At 37.7% G+C, this 15,880-nt stretch overlaps 1 protein-coding gene across 1 annotated transcript in view; it reads right to left on the bottom strand.

Annotated features, from left to right (window-relative positions):
* Nucleotides 1-481: 481 nt before the first annotated feature.
* The window catches only part of LOC124594775 (glutamate dehydrogenase, mitochondrial-like), a 45,870-nt gene continuing 30,471 nt past the window's right edge, over nucleotides 482-15,880 (bottom strand). Inside the window, exons 4-5 of the mRNA XM_047133181.1 lie at nucleotides 814-950; nucleotides 482-641 (exon numbers count right to left, since the gene is read on the bottom strand). Of these exons, the coding sequence (XP_046989137.1) occupies nucleotides 834-950 (117 nt within the window). The 3' untranslated portion in view covers nucleotides 482-641; nucleotides 814-833. The remainder of the gene's footprint in view (nucleotides 642-813; nucleotides 951-15,880) is intronic.

Raw genomic sequence — 15,880 nt, 5'->3', positions numbered from 1 at the left:
ACAGCAGCAGAACAATGTAAGAGTGCCAACTCTTATGTCTAGAATCTAGAAATAATCATGATTATTGCTGTGAATAGATTAGCATACGGTAAGTTGCAAGTGATTCTTGGTATGCTTTCCAGAGATAAAGTGACTGATTGCAGTGGCCCATGCCTGTTGACCATAGCATGACTTGTTCTACATCCTTGAATGGCTTTGCTTCCAGGTGGAATTTATGGAACACAATGCATGAATGAATGAACCAGTACATCTATGTTTAAATTATTTCAATTTGTATTTTTCTGTTTTCATTCTTAATTTTCTTTATCAAAATTGGTGTCAAATTCATTTTATAGAACAGTTCCATTTCTTCAAAATAAATGAAAATCTTTGTGTACCCTTGGTTTACTTTACAAATTTTGTATTCCAGTAATGTGACATATTGTACATACATATAGCTACACGAATCTTACAGTAATTTGAACAATCACATTTGTATCATTTGAAGTGTGTCAAATACAAAAAAGTCTTGCAAAAAAGGCTTCATTCAATATTAAACCTTTTAAAAAAGACCCCGTAGACATCAACTCTTATTTACTCATCCATATATTGTATAGCGGTGAAGTCTACGAGTCGCTCACTAACCTTGTGACACCCAGGAACTGAAATGTAAAAGAGTGAATATCAACACATCCAGAAAGCCTGAACATCCTTATTAATTTTAAATTTATGTTCTAAATAACTGATATGACTAAACAAATGAAACTGCAACACATTTTCAAATATTGTTTACCCTTGTAATAGAAACGTCTAATAAAAGATGACAACGTTTACCTGACATGTAGCTGAGGGGCTTACATAGCCAACCCAGCATTATCATAAGTTCTGAATATCTTTTCAATAGCATTGCAGTATGCTGCTGTTCTCAGGTCTAAGCACAATTGTAGTTCACTTGCTGTACGAAGTGTTTCCTGAAGAAAAGTAAACAAATTAAATATGAAATTAAATCCCAAACAAAAAGTTTCTTTGGATTCCAGGACTGTTATTACGTTTTTTCCCTTTAAGGTTTAGTAAATTCATTTCAATATATTTCATCTGGAGATTATACATGCTATCAATGTTGTCAAAGTTTGAACAAAGAAAGTAACTTGGAACACAGCAGACTAAAGAACAACAAAATTCAGAACAAAAATTTAATCTCAGTGTAAGGCTCTCTCTCTCTCTCTCTCTCTCTCTCTCTCTCTCTTAATTCCAGATGTAGTTCTCCACACTGCTCAATCATGTGCAAACTTCTTCATCTTTAAGTAATTACAGCAACTTTTACATTACTGTATTTGCCTCTTGGTCTCCCTCTACAATTTTTTCCTTTCATTCTTCCCTTTAACACTAAATTGATCATCTCATGATGTCACAGAAAGTGTCCTATCAATAAATCTCTTCTTCTGGTCAATTTATGCCACAATGATCTTTTCTCTCCAGTTCTATTCAGTACTTCCTAATTGGTTACATGAGCTACCCATCTAACCTTGAGCATTCTTGTGTAGGACTACATATCAAAATTTTTTAGTCTCTTCTTATCTGAGCTGCTTATCATCCACATTTCCCTGCTGAACAAAACTCTGTTCCCAAAAAATACCTTCAGAAAAAACTTCTTAACATTTAAATTTATGTTCACTATTAATAAACTTCTCTTCAACAGAAATGCTTTTCTTCCCATTGCCAGTGTACACTTCATGTCCTCTCTACTTCGGCCATCATAAGTTATTTTAATGTCCAAACAGCAAAACTTATCTACTACTTTTAGTGTGTCATTTCCTAATCTAATTCCCTCAGCATGAACTAGTTTAATATGTCTACATCCTACTACCATTCTTTTGTTTTTGCTGATGTTCATCTTATATCTTCCTTTCACGACATTGTTCATTGTAATCAAATGTATTTCCAAGGCTTTTGTTGTCACTGACATGTTTACAATGTCATCAGCAGACGTAAATGTTTTGCTTTCTTCTCCCTGAACTTTCATTTTTTCTCTAAATTTCTCTTTGGTTTCCTTCACTACTTGCTCAGTGTACAGATTGATTAATATTGGGGATAGGCTACAGCCCTGTTCCACTTCCTTTTCAACCACCACTTCCTTTGACTCTGGTTTCTGTATGAGTTGTCAATAACCAACATTTGAAGAGAGTTCGTAACTTTTATTCAGTTCTGCCTTAGTAAATTTTGAGGCAACCATTCATTCGTTTTGTGATTGGTGAATGTAGTTATTGTCTGCCATTCACACCTGTTTCCTAAGTTCTAATTTATACTTCTTTTTTAGTTGGAGGGAATGGAGTCTATCTGCTTCAATGTTCTTTGATCTATCAAGAAGGACCATTACTAAAGTCTTGGATATTTAGAGATCAGGTGCAAAACTCCAAACTTCAACTGTTTTATGGTTTTTCTTTGTGGTATATTTCTGCTTCTGGGCAACACAACCTAAATATATGAGAAGGAAGTTTAACAAATCTGTTTACTCATCATCAATAATTGTATTGAAAGCTGCGAAATATGGGCACTTAAATTTCTGCAGCTGTAACTTCAAAGCATAAGAAATCCTGATGTATTTGTATTGTTCACATTTGAATGCGACATATTTTGCCTGTGATTATTTATATTGGTAGTCTTTGTCAATCTAATTAAGCAGTACAGAAAAGGTGTGTTTCAGAGAGATTTATCTCTTAATTAAACAATGTAAAATCCAATGTAATAATATTATGAAAAGGATAGTTGCTACTCACCATATAGTGGAGATGCTGAGTCGCAAATAGGCGCAACAAAAAGAGTGCCACAAAATAAGCTTTCAGCCAACAAGGCCTTTGTCAAAAATAGACAACATACACAAATGCAACTCACACACACACACACACACACACACACACACACACACACACATGACCACAGCCTCCGGCAAGCTGAAGCCAGACTACGGTTGTGTGCAGGGATGAGTTGGAATGAGGATAGGGCAGCTACATGCAGTCAAGAGGTTAGGCGACGGGTTGGGGGGGGGGCAGAAAGGGAGGGAAGTGAAAAGAGTGGGTGCGTTGGTGGAATAGTGGGCTGTGTAGTGCTGGAATGGGAACAGGAAGGGGCTAGATGCTTAAGACAATGACTAACAAATGTTGAAGCCAGGAGGGTTACAGGAATGTAGGGTATATTGCAGGTAGAGTTCCTACCTGCACAATTAAGAAAAGCTAGTGTTGGTGGCAAGGTTGCCAATGGCACAGGCTGTGAAGCAGTCACTGAAATGAAGACTGTGATGCATGGTGGCACGCTCAGCAACAGGGTCGCAGTTTGTCGGTGGCCATTCATGTGAACAGACAACATGTTGGAGGGAAGTGAAAAGAGTGGGTGCGTTGGTGGAATAGTGGGCTGTGTAGTGCTGGAATGGGAACAGGAAGGGGCTAGATGCTTAAGACAATGACTAACAAATGTTGAAGCCAGGAGGGTTACAGGAATGTAGGGTATATTGCAGGTAGAGTTCCTACCTGCACAATTAAGAAAAGCTAGTGTTGGTGGCAAGGTTGCCAATGGCACAGGCTGTGAAGCAGTCACTGAAATGAAGACTGTCATGCATGGTGGCACGCTCAGCAACAGGGTCGCGGTTTGTCGGTGGCCATTCATGTGGACAGACAACTTGTTGGTTGTCATTCCCGCATAGAATGCGCCACAGTGGTTGCAGTTCGGCTTGTAGATCACATGACTGGTTTCACAAATAGCTCTGCCTTTGGTGGGATAGCTGATATTTGTGACTAGACTGGTATAGATGGTGATGGGTGGATGCATGGGACAGGTACTGGATCTAAGTCTATTAAAGGGATATGAGGCAAGGGGTTGGGAGCAGGGGTTGCATAGGGATGGATGAGGATACTGTGTAGGCTTGGTGGGTGGCAGAACACCACTGTGCAGGGTAGGGGAAGTTGTGGAAGTCATTTCTCATTTCAGGGCACAATGATAGGTAGTCGAAACCCTGGTGAAGAATGTAATTCAGTTGCTCCAGTGCTGGGTGGTGTGGCCAGATGGTGAGATTTTTGGTGGTGGTGAGTAACTGGAAAGATACGCTATAGAAGATTTCTGTCTGTACAAGGTTGGGAGGGTAATTATGATCTGTAAAGACCTCAGTGAGACCCTTGGTATATTTTGAGAGAGACTGCTCGTCAGTGCAGATGTGACCCCCACGGGTTGTGCCTACCATTCCTTGCACTCCTAAATCTTGCATGCTTCCTAAAGTACTTAAACCCTACAACCCAAGACACCCCATTGTGGCCGGTTGCAGTGCCACGAGAATTTCAGTGTAAATTCTAGAGACACTCAGCTTTCCACCGTCTTGAACACCCAATATTTTAAGTATGAGGGTGAGAGAGTGGAGATCTGTCTACCTTGACGCTGGCTTCTGTGTGTGCAGGAGAATAGAGCAATACCGATGATTGATCGGTGCGGACAAGTGTTTTCAGCATGCGTCTGAGAAGCTGCATGTCCAGTACAAAGAGCGAACACGCTCTATTCCTTAATGGTGTAATGACTATTGTTGTGAACAAATGAATTAGGTATTGAACTAAAGACACTTACACTTGACTTTTGGGTGTTGGACTTGCGAGAACCAAGAACTTGTTTCATAGAGGTTATTAAAGCAAACACATTATAATTGCATCTGTTAGTTTCTAGTGGTACAAAACGGGGTTGACTCGCGATATTAGAATGCTTGTGTGAATCTCGTGAAATTGTTTTATTGTGGAGATGAAAATATAACAGAGTTGAACAAAAGTATCCTGGGAGTACAGAGTCATTTCAAGAATGGAAAAGAAGACTATTTTGAAATTCCCATAACCAACTATAGTCTTCAGAGAAGAAGAGTTTGTGAAGATTGATGCAGCCATCTGACCTTAGAAGAAGATCACCGCACACAATATGCGAGTCAGCTGTGAGAAACGTGAGAGTCTTGCACCCCAGTACCACACTGTCTCTCTTGTCATCCGAAGACCATTAGAACGTAGTGACCTATTTAACAGGACCCGAAGAAAACGGAAATTTAAAGACAGAAACGGAAAGAAGATATTAGGCATTGCCATAGCAACCAAGCATAACAACATACGAGAACTGTTTCCAGTAATCGCGTTGAGTCCAACGAACAAATGGAAGAAAGTTGCAAGTGCAGCACTGTAAAAGACTTGAGAAAGTAATAGCGAAGAAAACTGGAGAGATGACCTCAGTTTTTCGAATAAGATGATTGGGTGTGGAGAGTAAGCAGTCTCCACACACGTACATTGGGCCGACACTGACACAGTAACCAGTCACCAACGCCAACTGCAGCAGCTGCTGCTCACCAGTGCTGACTCCACCTGTGCTTGCCTGTGATGACTTTCAAACCAACACTTGATGCCGCCAGTGCCAGTGCTGTCCAACGGAACTGATTACACATTCGCTCACCTATGCAGCAAGAATTCTATGCTGGGTGAGCAGAAATAAAAATTTTATTATTCTAGTAAGACATGTTACAAAATACTGTGGGGTGAATTTTTACTGTGTAATTGGTATAACTGAAATCAGTATTGGATGCTCACAAGAGCTAAAGTCTATAGAAGCAGGGACAGTATACAACAAGTTGGAGAGACGTCAGAACCAGCCATGGCTATGAGAATTGCTAAAGAAGGGGATGACAGGTCTGAAGTAGTGAATTTAATCAAAGCTCAAAATGCCCAAATGGCAACTTTGAGACAAAAACTAAATGCTAGATTAAATGACCCAAGTGCTAAGCTGGATGACCAGAAGGCTGATTCAGCCACTCTTAAGTGAAAAATGAGATGCTCAGAATGAAATTTTAAGTAATCAAAGTGAAACCTTTAACAGTCAAGCAACAAAAATAGTTTTATTAAAGACTGAATTTGGATCTATAAATAATAATGTAGAAAATCTGAACTTACATTTAAAGAGTGAACTCACTAGTTCTTTTAATACTCATATTAATCAGCTATTTACTGAATCTAACCATAGACAGTATGAGCGATTTCGGAATTTTACAAAGAAACCAGAATTTGATGCCAAAAGTAATAATATAGAACCTGAGCTTAATGAAAAATTAGAATCTTGTGAAATGTATGTAATGTTATATTTAATTCTGTAAGACAGGAAATGAATATTTTGAAAGGGAACACAGATCAACATAAGGATGTAATATCGATTATTCAGTGGAAAATTCCAGGGATGTTAGTGTATGAGCTGTTACTACACAAGCTGTCGGTTCACAAGTAAATAATGTAGAATTGAATGTCAGGGAAAAATTAGTCAACTTTGACATGCTAAATGTAAGTAGTCTGGCAGAACCTTTTGAAATAATTATAGATCAAGAAATTACTGAGAGTATAATTTTTGGAAACATATTGACTGTTGCTTTTTCCAAACTTAATGATAATAGAAATGTTAGAAATGATTCATGGAAAGAGTTCAAACCAGTCCAGGACAGATTAGAATATAGAATAACCTTACTAAATGTCATGCTTCCTAGTAAAATGGTAATTGTTTCTTGTCCGAGATATAATATTTGGAGTGACCTGGATAAAATAGGAGCAGAAACTGGGCACACGAATGTGGGGTTTGTGGAAGTCTTTCAGTGCCATGATCAGCCCTGGGTAAACACTGCTGTAAGGCATGTTAACACTGAGCTGAACGGGATGCTCCAGACATCTGCAAAGTCTCACATGAGCGTTGTTCTGGTTGATGCTATTGGTAGGTGGGGTTACACTACACATGGCCTGCACCTTAATAGGAAGGGGAAAGATAAGTTAGCTTCTCTATTAGCAGATACTGTAAGGGGGGCCACAGTCAACAAGGGGTGATCCCTGTGGTTATTGGGACCAGGCAGACAGGTTTTTTAGCTTAAACCCAAATTCCAGATAGACAACAACCAAGGAAAATAGAAGAAAAGAAACTTAATACACAGCAAATAGGGATAAAGCTAAGGGTGGTATCAACTTACTTCACCAAAATATGAGGGGAATAAAAAATAAAGTAGATGAGCTGATAATGTGTTTAGATGATGTCACAAATAAGAATAAGATTGATATACTTTGTCTGCCTGAGCACCATATAACTGTGGGGATGGAAAATGTCGGTATAAATGGGTACAATTTAGCATCTTACACTTGTAGATCTAGTATGGATAAAGGAGGAGTTGCCATTTTCATAAAACAAGGCTATAAATACAGAACTGTTGAAGTAAGCAAATTTTGTGTTGATCAGCACTTTGAGACTTGTGTATGTGAAATTCAGTTAGATAATGTTATGTTGATATTAGCAACAGTGTACAGGTCTCCACTAGGAGATTGGGAGCTATTCATAAAAAAGTTTGACTCCCTATTATACTGTTTGTCACACAAAAAGAAGAAATTAATCTGTGGTGATTTCAATGTTAACTTTCTAAGCAATTCTGATAGGAAAAGTGAGCTAGAAGTGTTGTTAACAACATATAACTTAGAATCAGTGATCAATTTCCCTACACGTATAGCTCAGGAGAATAGTACTCTAATAGATAATGTATTTGTACAGAGAGAGGATGTAAAACAAACACATGCTTTCCCAGTGGCAAATGGATTATCTGACCATGATGCACAACTGATTAACTTACAAAACCTAACAGGGTGTACACTTCAGAAATCATTAAGTAAAAGTGTGAGGGTGCTCAACCCGGTATCTATAGATCACTTCAGAGAAAGTTTGCGAAATGTAAACTGGGAAGATGTATATAATTAGCCAAATGATAATGATAAATGCAGCATATTTCTTGATAAATTTACATCTCTTTTTGAACAATGTTTTCCAAGGAAAATTACTAATTGTAACACAACAAACTTTTCAAAGAAACCTTGGATTACTACAGGTATTAAAGTGCCTTCAGAAAGAAAAAGAAAACTGTATGAGAGAGCAAGAACTAGTAAAGATCCAAAAGTAGTTTCACACTATAAAAATTATTGTAACATACTGAGAAAAGTTGTAAGGAAATCAAGAAATATGTATGTTAGAGAACAAATTAGCAACTCCAGCAATAAAATCAAATCAATATGGAGTGTTGTTAGAAGGGAGACAGGAAAAGTAACCACTGGGGTAGGTAGTATTACTGTTAAAGAGAATGAAACCATCTTAAACAACATTACACAGATAGCCAATGTATTTAACAATCTCTTCTCAAGTGTAGGAGAAAAAAATGGTGATAATAGTCCAAAAGAAAAAGCCAGGCAGTACATGGAAGAGACAGTTTTGAAAAATTTTACTCAGATTAAGTTCCATCTAACAACCTCTTGTGAAATAAGGAAAATTATTAAATCTTTCAAAAATAAATGTTCTGCTGGAGTATATGACATCTCTAACAAGTTATTAAAACAATGTTGAGCAATTACAGCTCATGTTTTGAGTCACATATGTAATGCATCACTGACTCAGGGTATTTTTCGAGACAGGTTAAAGTATGCCATTGTTAGGCCTCACTACAAAAAGGGGGAAACCACAGATGTCAATAACTATGGGCCAGTGTCCTTGCTTACAGTGTTTTCAAACATCTTTGAGAAAGTAGTGTACTCAAGAGTGGTTAGCCATCTCAACAGTAATGGGATACTTAGTAAATCACAGTTCGGATCTCAGAAATGCTTTTCCATTGAGACAGCAATATACAATTTCACTGTCCACATAATAGAGTCTTTAAATAGTAAAATGTCACCAGTAGGAATATTCTGTGACCTATCCAAACCATTTGATTGTGTGAACCATGACATTATGTTAGAGAAATTACATTTCTGTGGTATAAATGGAACAGCATATGAGTGGTTTAAGTCATATCTACAGAACAGGAAGCAAAAAGTCTCTCTATATGCTTCAAGTGATTCAAAGGAGTTTACCACTTCATCTAACTGGGGTGAAATTACATTAGGTGTTCCACAAGATTCAATCATGGGCCTGCTCCTGTTCTTGATATATGTGAATGGTGTCCCTTCCTATGTGAAACAAGATGCTGAACTGACACTGTTTGCTGATGATACAAGCATAATTATTAATCCAGTAAAAGAAAATCTGATAGAAAATGATATAAATAAGGCCTTTGGAAAAGTTATTATTGATTTTCTGCGAATGGGCTTGCTCTGAACTTTGAAAAAACACAGTACACCACTACCACCACCAGCCGCGGCAGCAGCTGCAGCAGATGAATCAGCATCATCACTAATCCCAGTAACAGGACCAAATACTAACAGGGTGAGTAAACGGAAATCAGTGCTTCCTTCCCATCTAAATGATTTTTTAGTGGTAGGCCAAAGGGGGAGGAAGATCTCAAGGTAGACAGACTCAGGCACAGATCAGACAATTTTAATGTCCTTCACTGCAATGTACAGTGTTTATCTAATAAGTTGGAAGTGGTGGAAGATGTCATAGAGACTTATCACTTAGATGTATTCTGTCTCGTAGAACACTGGTTAAAGCATGACGAAATAGATCTATACTGTCCTGAGGGCTACACCCTAGCTGACAAATATTGTAGAACTAATAAAAATCATGGTGGGTGTGTTATATTTCTAAAAAAAGGGATTAAATATGAACCAATAGCAAAAGTTAAAGCATTATCTCTAGAAACGTTATGTGAAATTGCAGCTGTTAGGTTAACAGATTTAAATTTAATAGTTGTAGCTTTGTACTCAACTAAGACTGGAGGCAATTCAACAGATGATTTTTTTAACAAGTTAGTGTCTTTATGTGAGACAGTCTGTAAGTATAAGTGTAGGATACTAATCTGTAGAGATTTCAATTTGAATTTTCAGTTGTCCACTATCTATAACTCATATGTAAATAATTTATTAAATTCTTTTGGTCTTTATATTACAACCACTGAAATAACAAGGCCACATTGTAAAGGTACTGGTACCTGTATTGACAATATAGTTGTATCAAATGAGTTAATGCATCTCAAGTCAGAGGTAATTAAGACCTGTGTATCTGACCACTGGCCGGCCGGAGTGGCTGTGCGGTTCTAGGCGCTACAGTCTGGAGTCGAGCGACCGCTACGGTCGCAGGTTCGAATCCTGCCTTGGGCATGGATGTGTGTGATGTCCTTAGGTTAGTTAGGTTTAATTAGTTCTAAGTTCTAGGCGACTGATGACCTCAGAAGTTAAGTCGCATAGTGCTCAGAGCCATTTGAACCATTTTTTTCTGACCACTGGCCACTACTTCTTAGAACAGATATAACAAGAAATTGTAACACTGACTCAGTGCACATGGCAGGAAAGAAAGTATGTGTCATCAGTTACGATAATCTAAATATGTTTCAGCCTCATACTGATAAAACTAATTGGTTGCAAGTTTATCGAGAACATACAATAGATAGAAAGGTGGAAGAACTCATATCTACTCTTTCTGTATATGCTAAGATGTCCTTTCCCATTAAGTTACTAATTAATAGAAAGGCACTTAGAGTAAATAAGGTCAAGGATGAAAAGGTGTTGAAGATCAAGAGGGAGTGTGATCAATATTATGACTGGTATAGAAGTACAGGTTCTCAAGTATTTAAAGACATGCTCACAGTGAAAAAGAAAAGATGAAGACAGGCCTTAAAGGAAGCTAGGTGTAAAAAACAAAAAAAAAAAAAAAAAAAAAAAAAATACAAGACCTATATGTATCGTGGAATAATAACACTGAACTTGAGCAGAGCTCAAATGCTGTTAATTTCCTTGGAATCTCAATTGATTCAAAATTATCCTGGGGTAACCATATAGAAGAACTGGGAAGCAGCATTAGCAAAGGAATATTTGCTCTAAGGAAGCTGCGTCTTTGTCTAAACATGCCAGTACTTAAAGTGGTTTATTTTGCTTTAATACACGGTCACATTTCCTATGGTACAATACTGTGGGGACATCAAAGCAAGGCAGCTAATGTCTTCAAACTACAAAAGCAGGCAGTAAGACTGATATGTAGCTTGGCACCCAGAGCTCACTGTAGGCCAAGCTTTAAAAAATTACAGATTATGACCCTGCCGTCAATATTTGTACTACAGTGTGTAATGCATATTAAGGAAAACTATCCGAGTTATCAACAGTATGACATGTGACATAATTATAACACAAGAAACACAAGAAACTATAAAAAAACACAAAAGTGCTTCTTATACAAGTCTACAAAATTTTTTAATGCCATACCCCAACATATCAGGGATCTTCCAATTCAACAATTTAAAAGAAAAGTAAAAGAATTTCTTCTTGAGCTCAGCATTTATGAAACTGATGAATTTTTAAGGGAGGCAAAGAATATGGTATGACTACACTTTGTGATCAGTTTTTATATGCTTCTATATATGAGTAAGTCTGTAATTGGCTAAATTTACTATGCAATATCAATTTGTACCAGAAGTTTCTCTGTTTTGTATTTATGTGAAGGTACCATAATTATTTGTGTAATATTTATATTGTGTAATATTTTTCTTGTTTTTGTAATTATTTGTGTAACATTTATACTGTGTAATATTGACTTTTGTAATGCCTCAGATGATCTCTGAGGTCTCTACAACAATAAAATCAATCACACAATTTTCGGCTGCAAAAACTATAATTCCTTCAATAAACATAATACATCAAAAGAAGTCAGTAGCCAGGATAGAGCATACTAAGTTTTTGGGTGTACATACAGATGAGAATCTTAATTGGAAAATTCATATTTTGGATCTCCTAAAGCGACAAGGTTCAGCAACTTTTGCGATCAGAATAACTGCCAATTTTGAGGATGCAGAAATTAGTAAGCTAATATACGTTGCATACTTCCACTCTCTAATGTCATATGGAATAATATTCTGGGGCAACTCAACAGTTAGGCAAAAGGTATTCACTGCTCAAAAGAAAGTAGTTAGAATAATGTGTGGGGTTCATAGTCGCACATCTTGTAGGCATCTGTTTAAAAGGTTAGGAATTCTTACAAATGCTTCACAGTACATTTACTCAGTAATGAAATTTTTTCTCAACAGCATGGACCAGTTTAAAATCAACAGCGACATTCATGATTACAATACCAGAAAAAAGAAATACCTACACTATCCTTTACTCAATCTATCTTTGGCAGAGAAAGGGGTATAAAACTTTTGATAAATTACCAGATGAAATAAAATGTCTGACAGACAGCAGTAACAGTTTCAAAAACAAATTGAAATCATACCTCCTTGACAACTCCTTCTATACCATAGATGATTTTTTGAATATGAGTAAATAAATCTGGAGATATAATATATGCATTTTGTGCCATTTAATGGAATGAGATAAATAATAGAAATATTTAGTTATAACACTATAACGTAAACAAAAAAAAAAAAAAAAAAAAACAGAAAAAAATTGTTTCCTGTGTGCATTTCTTGTGCATTTGACACGTTCCACATCATAATGGTTTTTCCGTGCTATTGATCAATGGAACACGTAACTAACTAACTAACTGTAGGGAGACTTTCACATAAAATTTAACGAGAAGTATTGGTCCATAAGCAATCGAGTGAAGTTAATGTCAGATCCATGGGATCTGGGTGGAGTCACATCTATCCCCCAGGGACGTTAACGTTCTGTGTTAACGGGCGGAGTGACAACCGCCGGCTCCTGAGTTGTTTTCGGTGTTCCTGCTGACATTAGTTTTCCTGCACCAAATTCCCTTCAATTCTTAAGCTATTCTGTAATCTATTCTTGAATTCTTAAACTATCCTATAATGTTAGTAATTAGGTAACTGGATATGGATACAGGATTAGGACCTATTTAAGAGAATCACAGATGAACAGTGATCTCTAGACATGAAATGAAACTAATAAAATATTGTTTGAGTGAAAAGTATAAAGTCATGGCACTATTCAAACAAAGTAATACCTATACTTCATAAACTGAACTGAGTACTTTATTTGTGTATATCACTCATCACTGTTTATGCCACCTCTCTTTACAATGATATCCCTAATGCCCATGGCCCTATGTTATCATAATGTATAATTTTCTATTTTTATATTTTATACTTTTTGTGAGATATAAGGTAAATGGGAGGGTTTGTATAACTTTTGGAAGAGGTGAGTAGTTTAAGTACAAGCATGAGTAACACCAATCACACACCCCACCTTTCTGACAACCCACGCAGACAAGTGTAACTAATTCTTCACCATTTGCCATTCAAGAGATGTTGCTAAGATAATTCTTCAGGGGCTTCAAAGGTGAAGGTGAGAGTGTCCATTCTGTAGGAGACATTTAACATCATACCTCCTCTGGCTTCTCACTCGAGTACCAGTGAAGTAGAGATCCTGGGGAACAGGGGTGGGAAGGGTTTCCTGTCTTTGGGGCCATCTTCTTTCACTTCCTCGATCTTAGCAACCATCTCTCCTTTTTTCTTTCTTACTTCTCTATTGAGTACCTATCTATCTTTCCCTCTTTCCATATGCATATGCTTCTATTGCTGAAGTCCTTCTCAATTTCCATGGTATAATATAACCTTCAACTTATTTCACATAAGTCAGCCGAAGAATCAGGATACACAAACACACTTAACCATACACACAACATAACACAAAGACAGAAACAGGGAAAGTACAAATTGAAATGTTGTGAGAACTGTCTAGTGTTGTAGGGTGAAAGTATGTGCACATAGAAAAATATGCATACATTGTTGTTAGCCGTGACGGTTCCACATCACATATATTTAGTACCGATGTGTAAGAACTATTATGATTACTGTTCCTATTGGTGACAGTTCCGTTAATTTTGTCGATCTCAAATATATATTTACATGTGCCATGCTAGACCTTTGAGAAAAAGCATAGTATCTACTGGGAGAGTTCCTCCAGGTTACAATAGGTAATGAATAAGAACATACTTAGAAAAAGTAGTACGGGAAGTAAGAATGAAGCAGCAGAGTATTCATGAGTTACGTACACCTGTCATTTACAATTGTAATAGAAACAGAAAACAGAGCTAACTCCAATATGGATTGAAAGGGTCATGTATTATAATTATGGTAAAATATGCATGGTCATTAGTAGAAAGAAAGACATTGTTAAAAGATAAAGACTTATCTTGTGTAATTGTACATAATGAATATGCATAAAATATTGCATGTTTGAGCTAAGGGGAGGGATATGTAGTGTCTCGAGAATTTCAGTGTAAATTCTAGAGACTTTTGGCTTTCTACTGTGTTGAACACCCAATATTTTAAGTACGAGGGTGAGGGAGTGAAGATGTGTCTACCTCGCCGCCGGTTTCTGTGTGTGCAGGATGGGTGTGTATCAGGAGAATATGGCAATAGTGATGGTCGATCAGTGCGGACAAGTGTTTGCAATGCATCCCTGAGAAGCTGTATGTCCAGTACAAAGAGCAAGCACATGCTAATCCTTGATAGTGTAATGACTGTATTGTTGTGAACAAATGAATTAGGTATTGAACTAAAGACACTTATATTTGACTTTCGGATGTTGGATTTGCGAGAAGCAAGAACTGGTTTTATAGTGGTTGTTAAACTAAACACATTATAATTGTATCTGTTAGTTTCTAATGGTCCCAGATGGGGTTGACTTGCGAGAGTTGAATGCTTGTGTGAATCTTGTGAAGTTGTTTTATTGTGGAGATGAAAATATAACAGAGTTGAACAAAAGTATCCTGGGAGTACAGAATCACTTCAAGAGTAGAAAAAAAGTCTATTTTCAAATTCCCTTAACCATCTATAGTCTTCAGAGAAGATTATTTTGTGAAGAACGACACAGCCGTCTGACCCGAGAAGGAGATCAGCTGCACACAATTCGCGAATCAACTGCGAGAAATGTGTGAGTCTTTACCCCAATACCACACTGTCTTTCTTGTTGTCCAAAGACCGTTACACGGGTGCTGTGCCCCCACTGAGAGAATCTCTGTTCTTATAGACCAACACCTTCAACATATTGCCAGTGACCTACCCTCCTGTATAAAAGATATCAATCGTTTCCTCCACTGACTTCCACAGTTCTTGTTCCTTTACTACATGCCACCCTGCTCATCACTATTTATGCCACCTCTCTATGCAATTATATCCCTAATGCCCATGGCCTTACCTCTATTGAACACTACCTTTCCCAACACCTGACGGATTCCAATTCTGGAGCCACCCATCCACAACGCATCTACAGGACAGGTGGTCCCTCTCAGAATATACCAAAGGTCTCACTGAAGCCTTTACAGGCTGTAATTACCCTCCCAACCATGTACAAAAACAAATCATCTGTGCCTTATCTTTCTAGTCACCTACCACCTCTCAAGTCCTGCAGTGTGGCCACAGAGGAGCATTACCCCTGTTGTATTCAGTACCAGCTAGGACTGGAGCAACTGAATTACTATCTTTGCCATGGTTTCGACTACCTCTCATTTTGCCCTGAAATGGGAAATATCCTACAGAACATCCTCCCCACCCACCCTCTACCCCACCGAAATGGTATTCTGCCATCTAGTTTCCAAACTTATTTTATTTGGCTACAGTTTTGGCGATTTACTACTCTATCTGGTAGCCAAATAAAATAAGTTTGGGAACTAGATGGCTGAAAAGTGTTTGATTTGACATCCTGTACTGAATAGCTGAGTCCCGCATAATCTCTAACCTACACAATATCCTTGTCCATCCCTACAACAATCCCTGCTCCCAACCCCTTGCCTCATGGCTCATATCCCTGTAACAGACCTAAATTCAAGACCCATCCCGTAACATTCACCCACCAACACTTACTCCATTGTGGTCACAAACATCACCTATCCCATCAAAGGCAGGGCTACCTGTGAAACCACTCATGCGACCTACAAGGAAAACTGCAACAAATGTGCTGCATTCTACATGGGCATGACAACCAAGCTGTCTGTCCACATG

This window comes from Schistocerca americana, chromosome 1 (assembly GCF_021461395.2).
Source record: "Schistocerca americana isolate TAMUIC-IGC-003095 chromosome 1, iqSchAmer2.1, whole genome shotgun sequence".
NCBI lineage: Eukaryota > Metazoa > Arthropoda > Insecta > Orthoptera > Acrididae > Schistocerca > Schistocerca americana.
The sequence above is the reverse complement of the archived record's forward strand: the minus strand, read 5'-3'. Positions and strand labels throughout refer to the sequence as shown.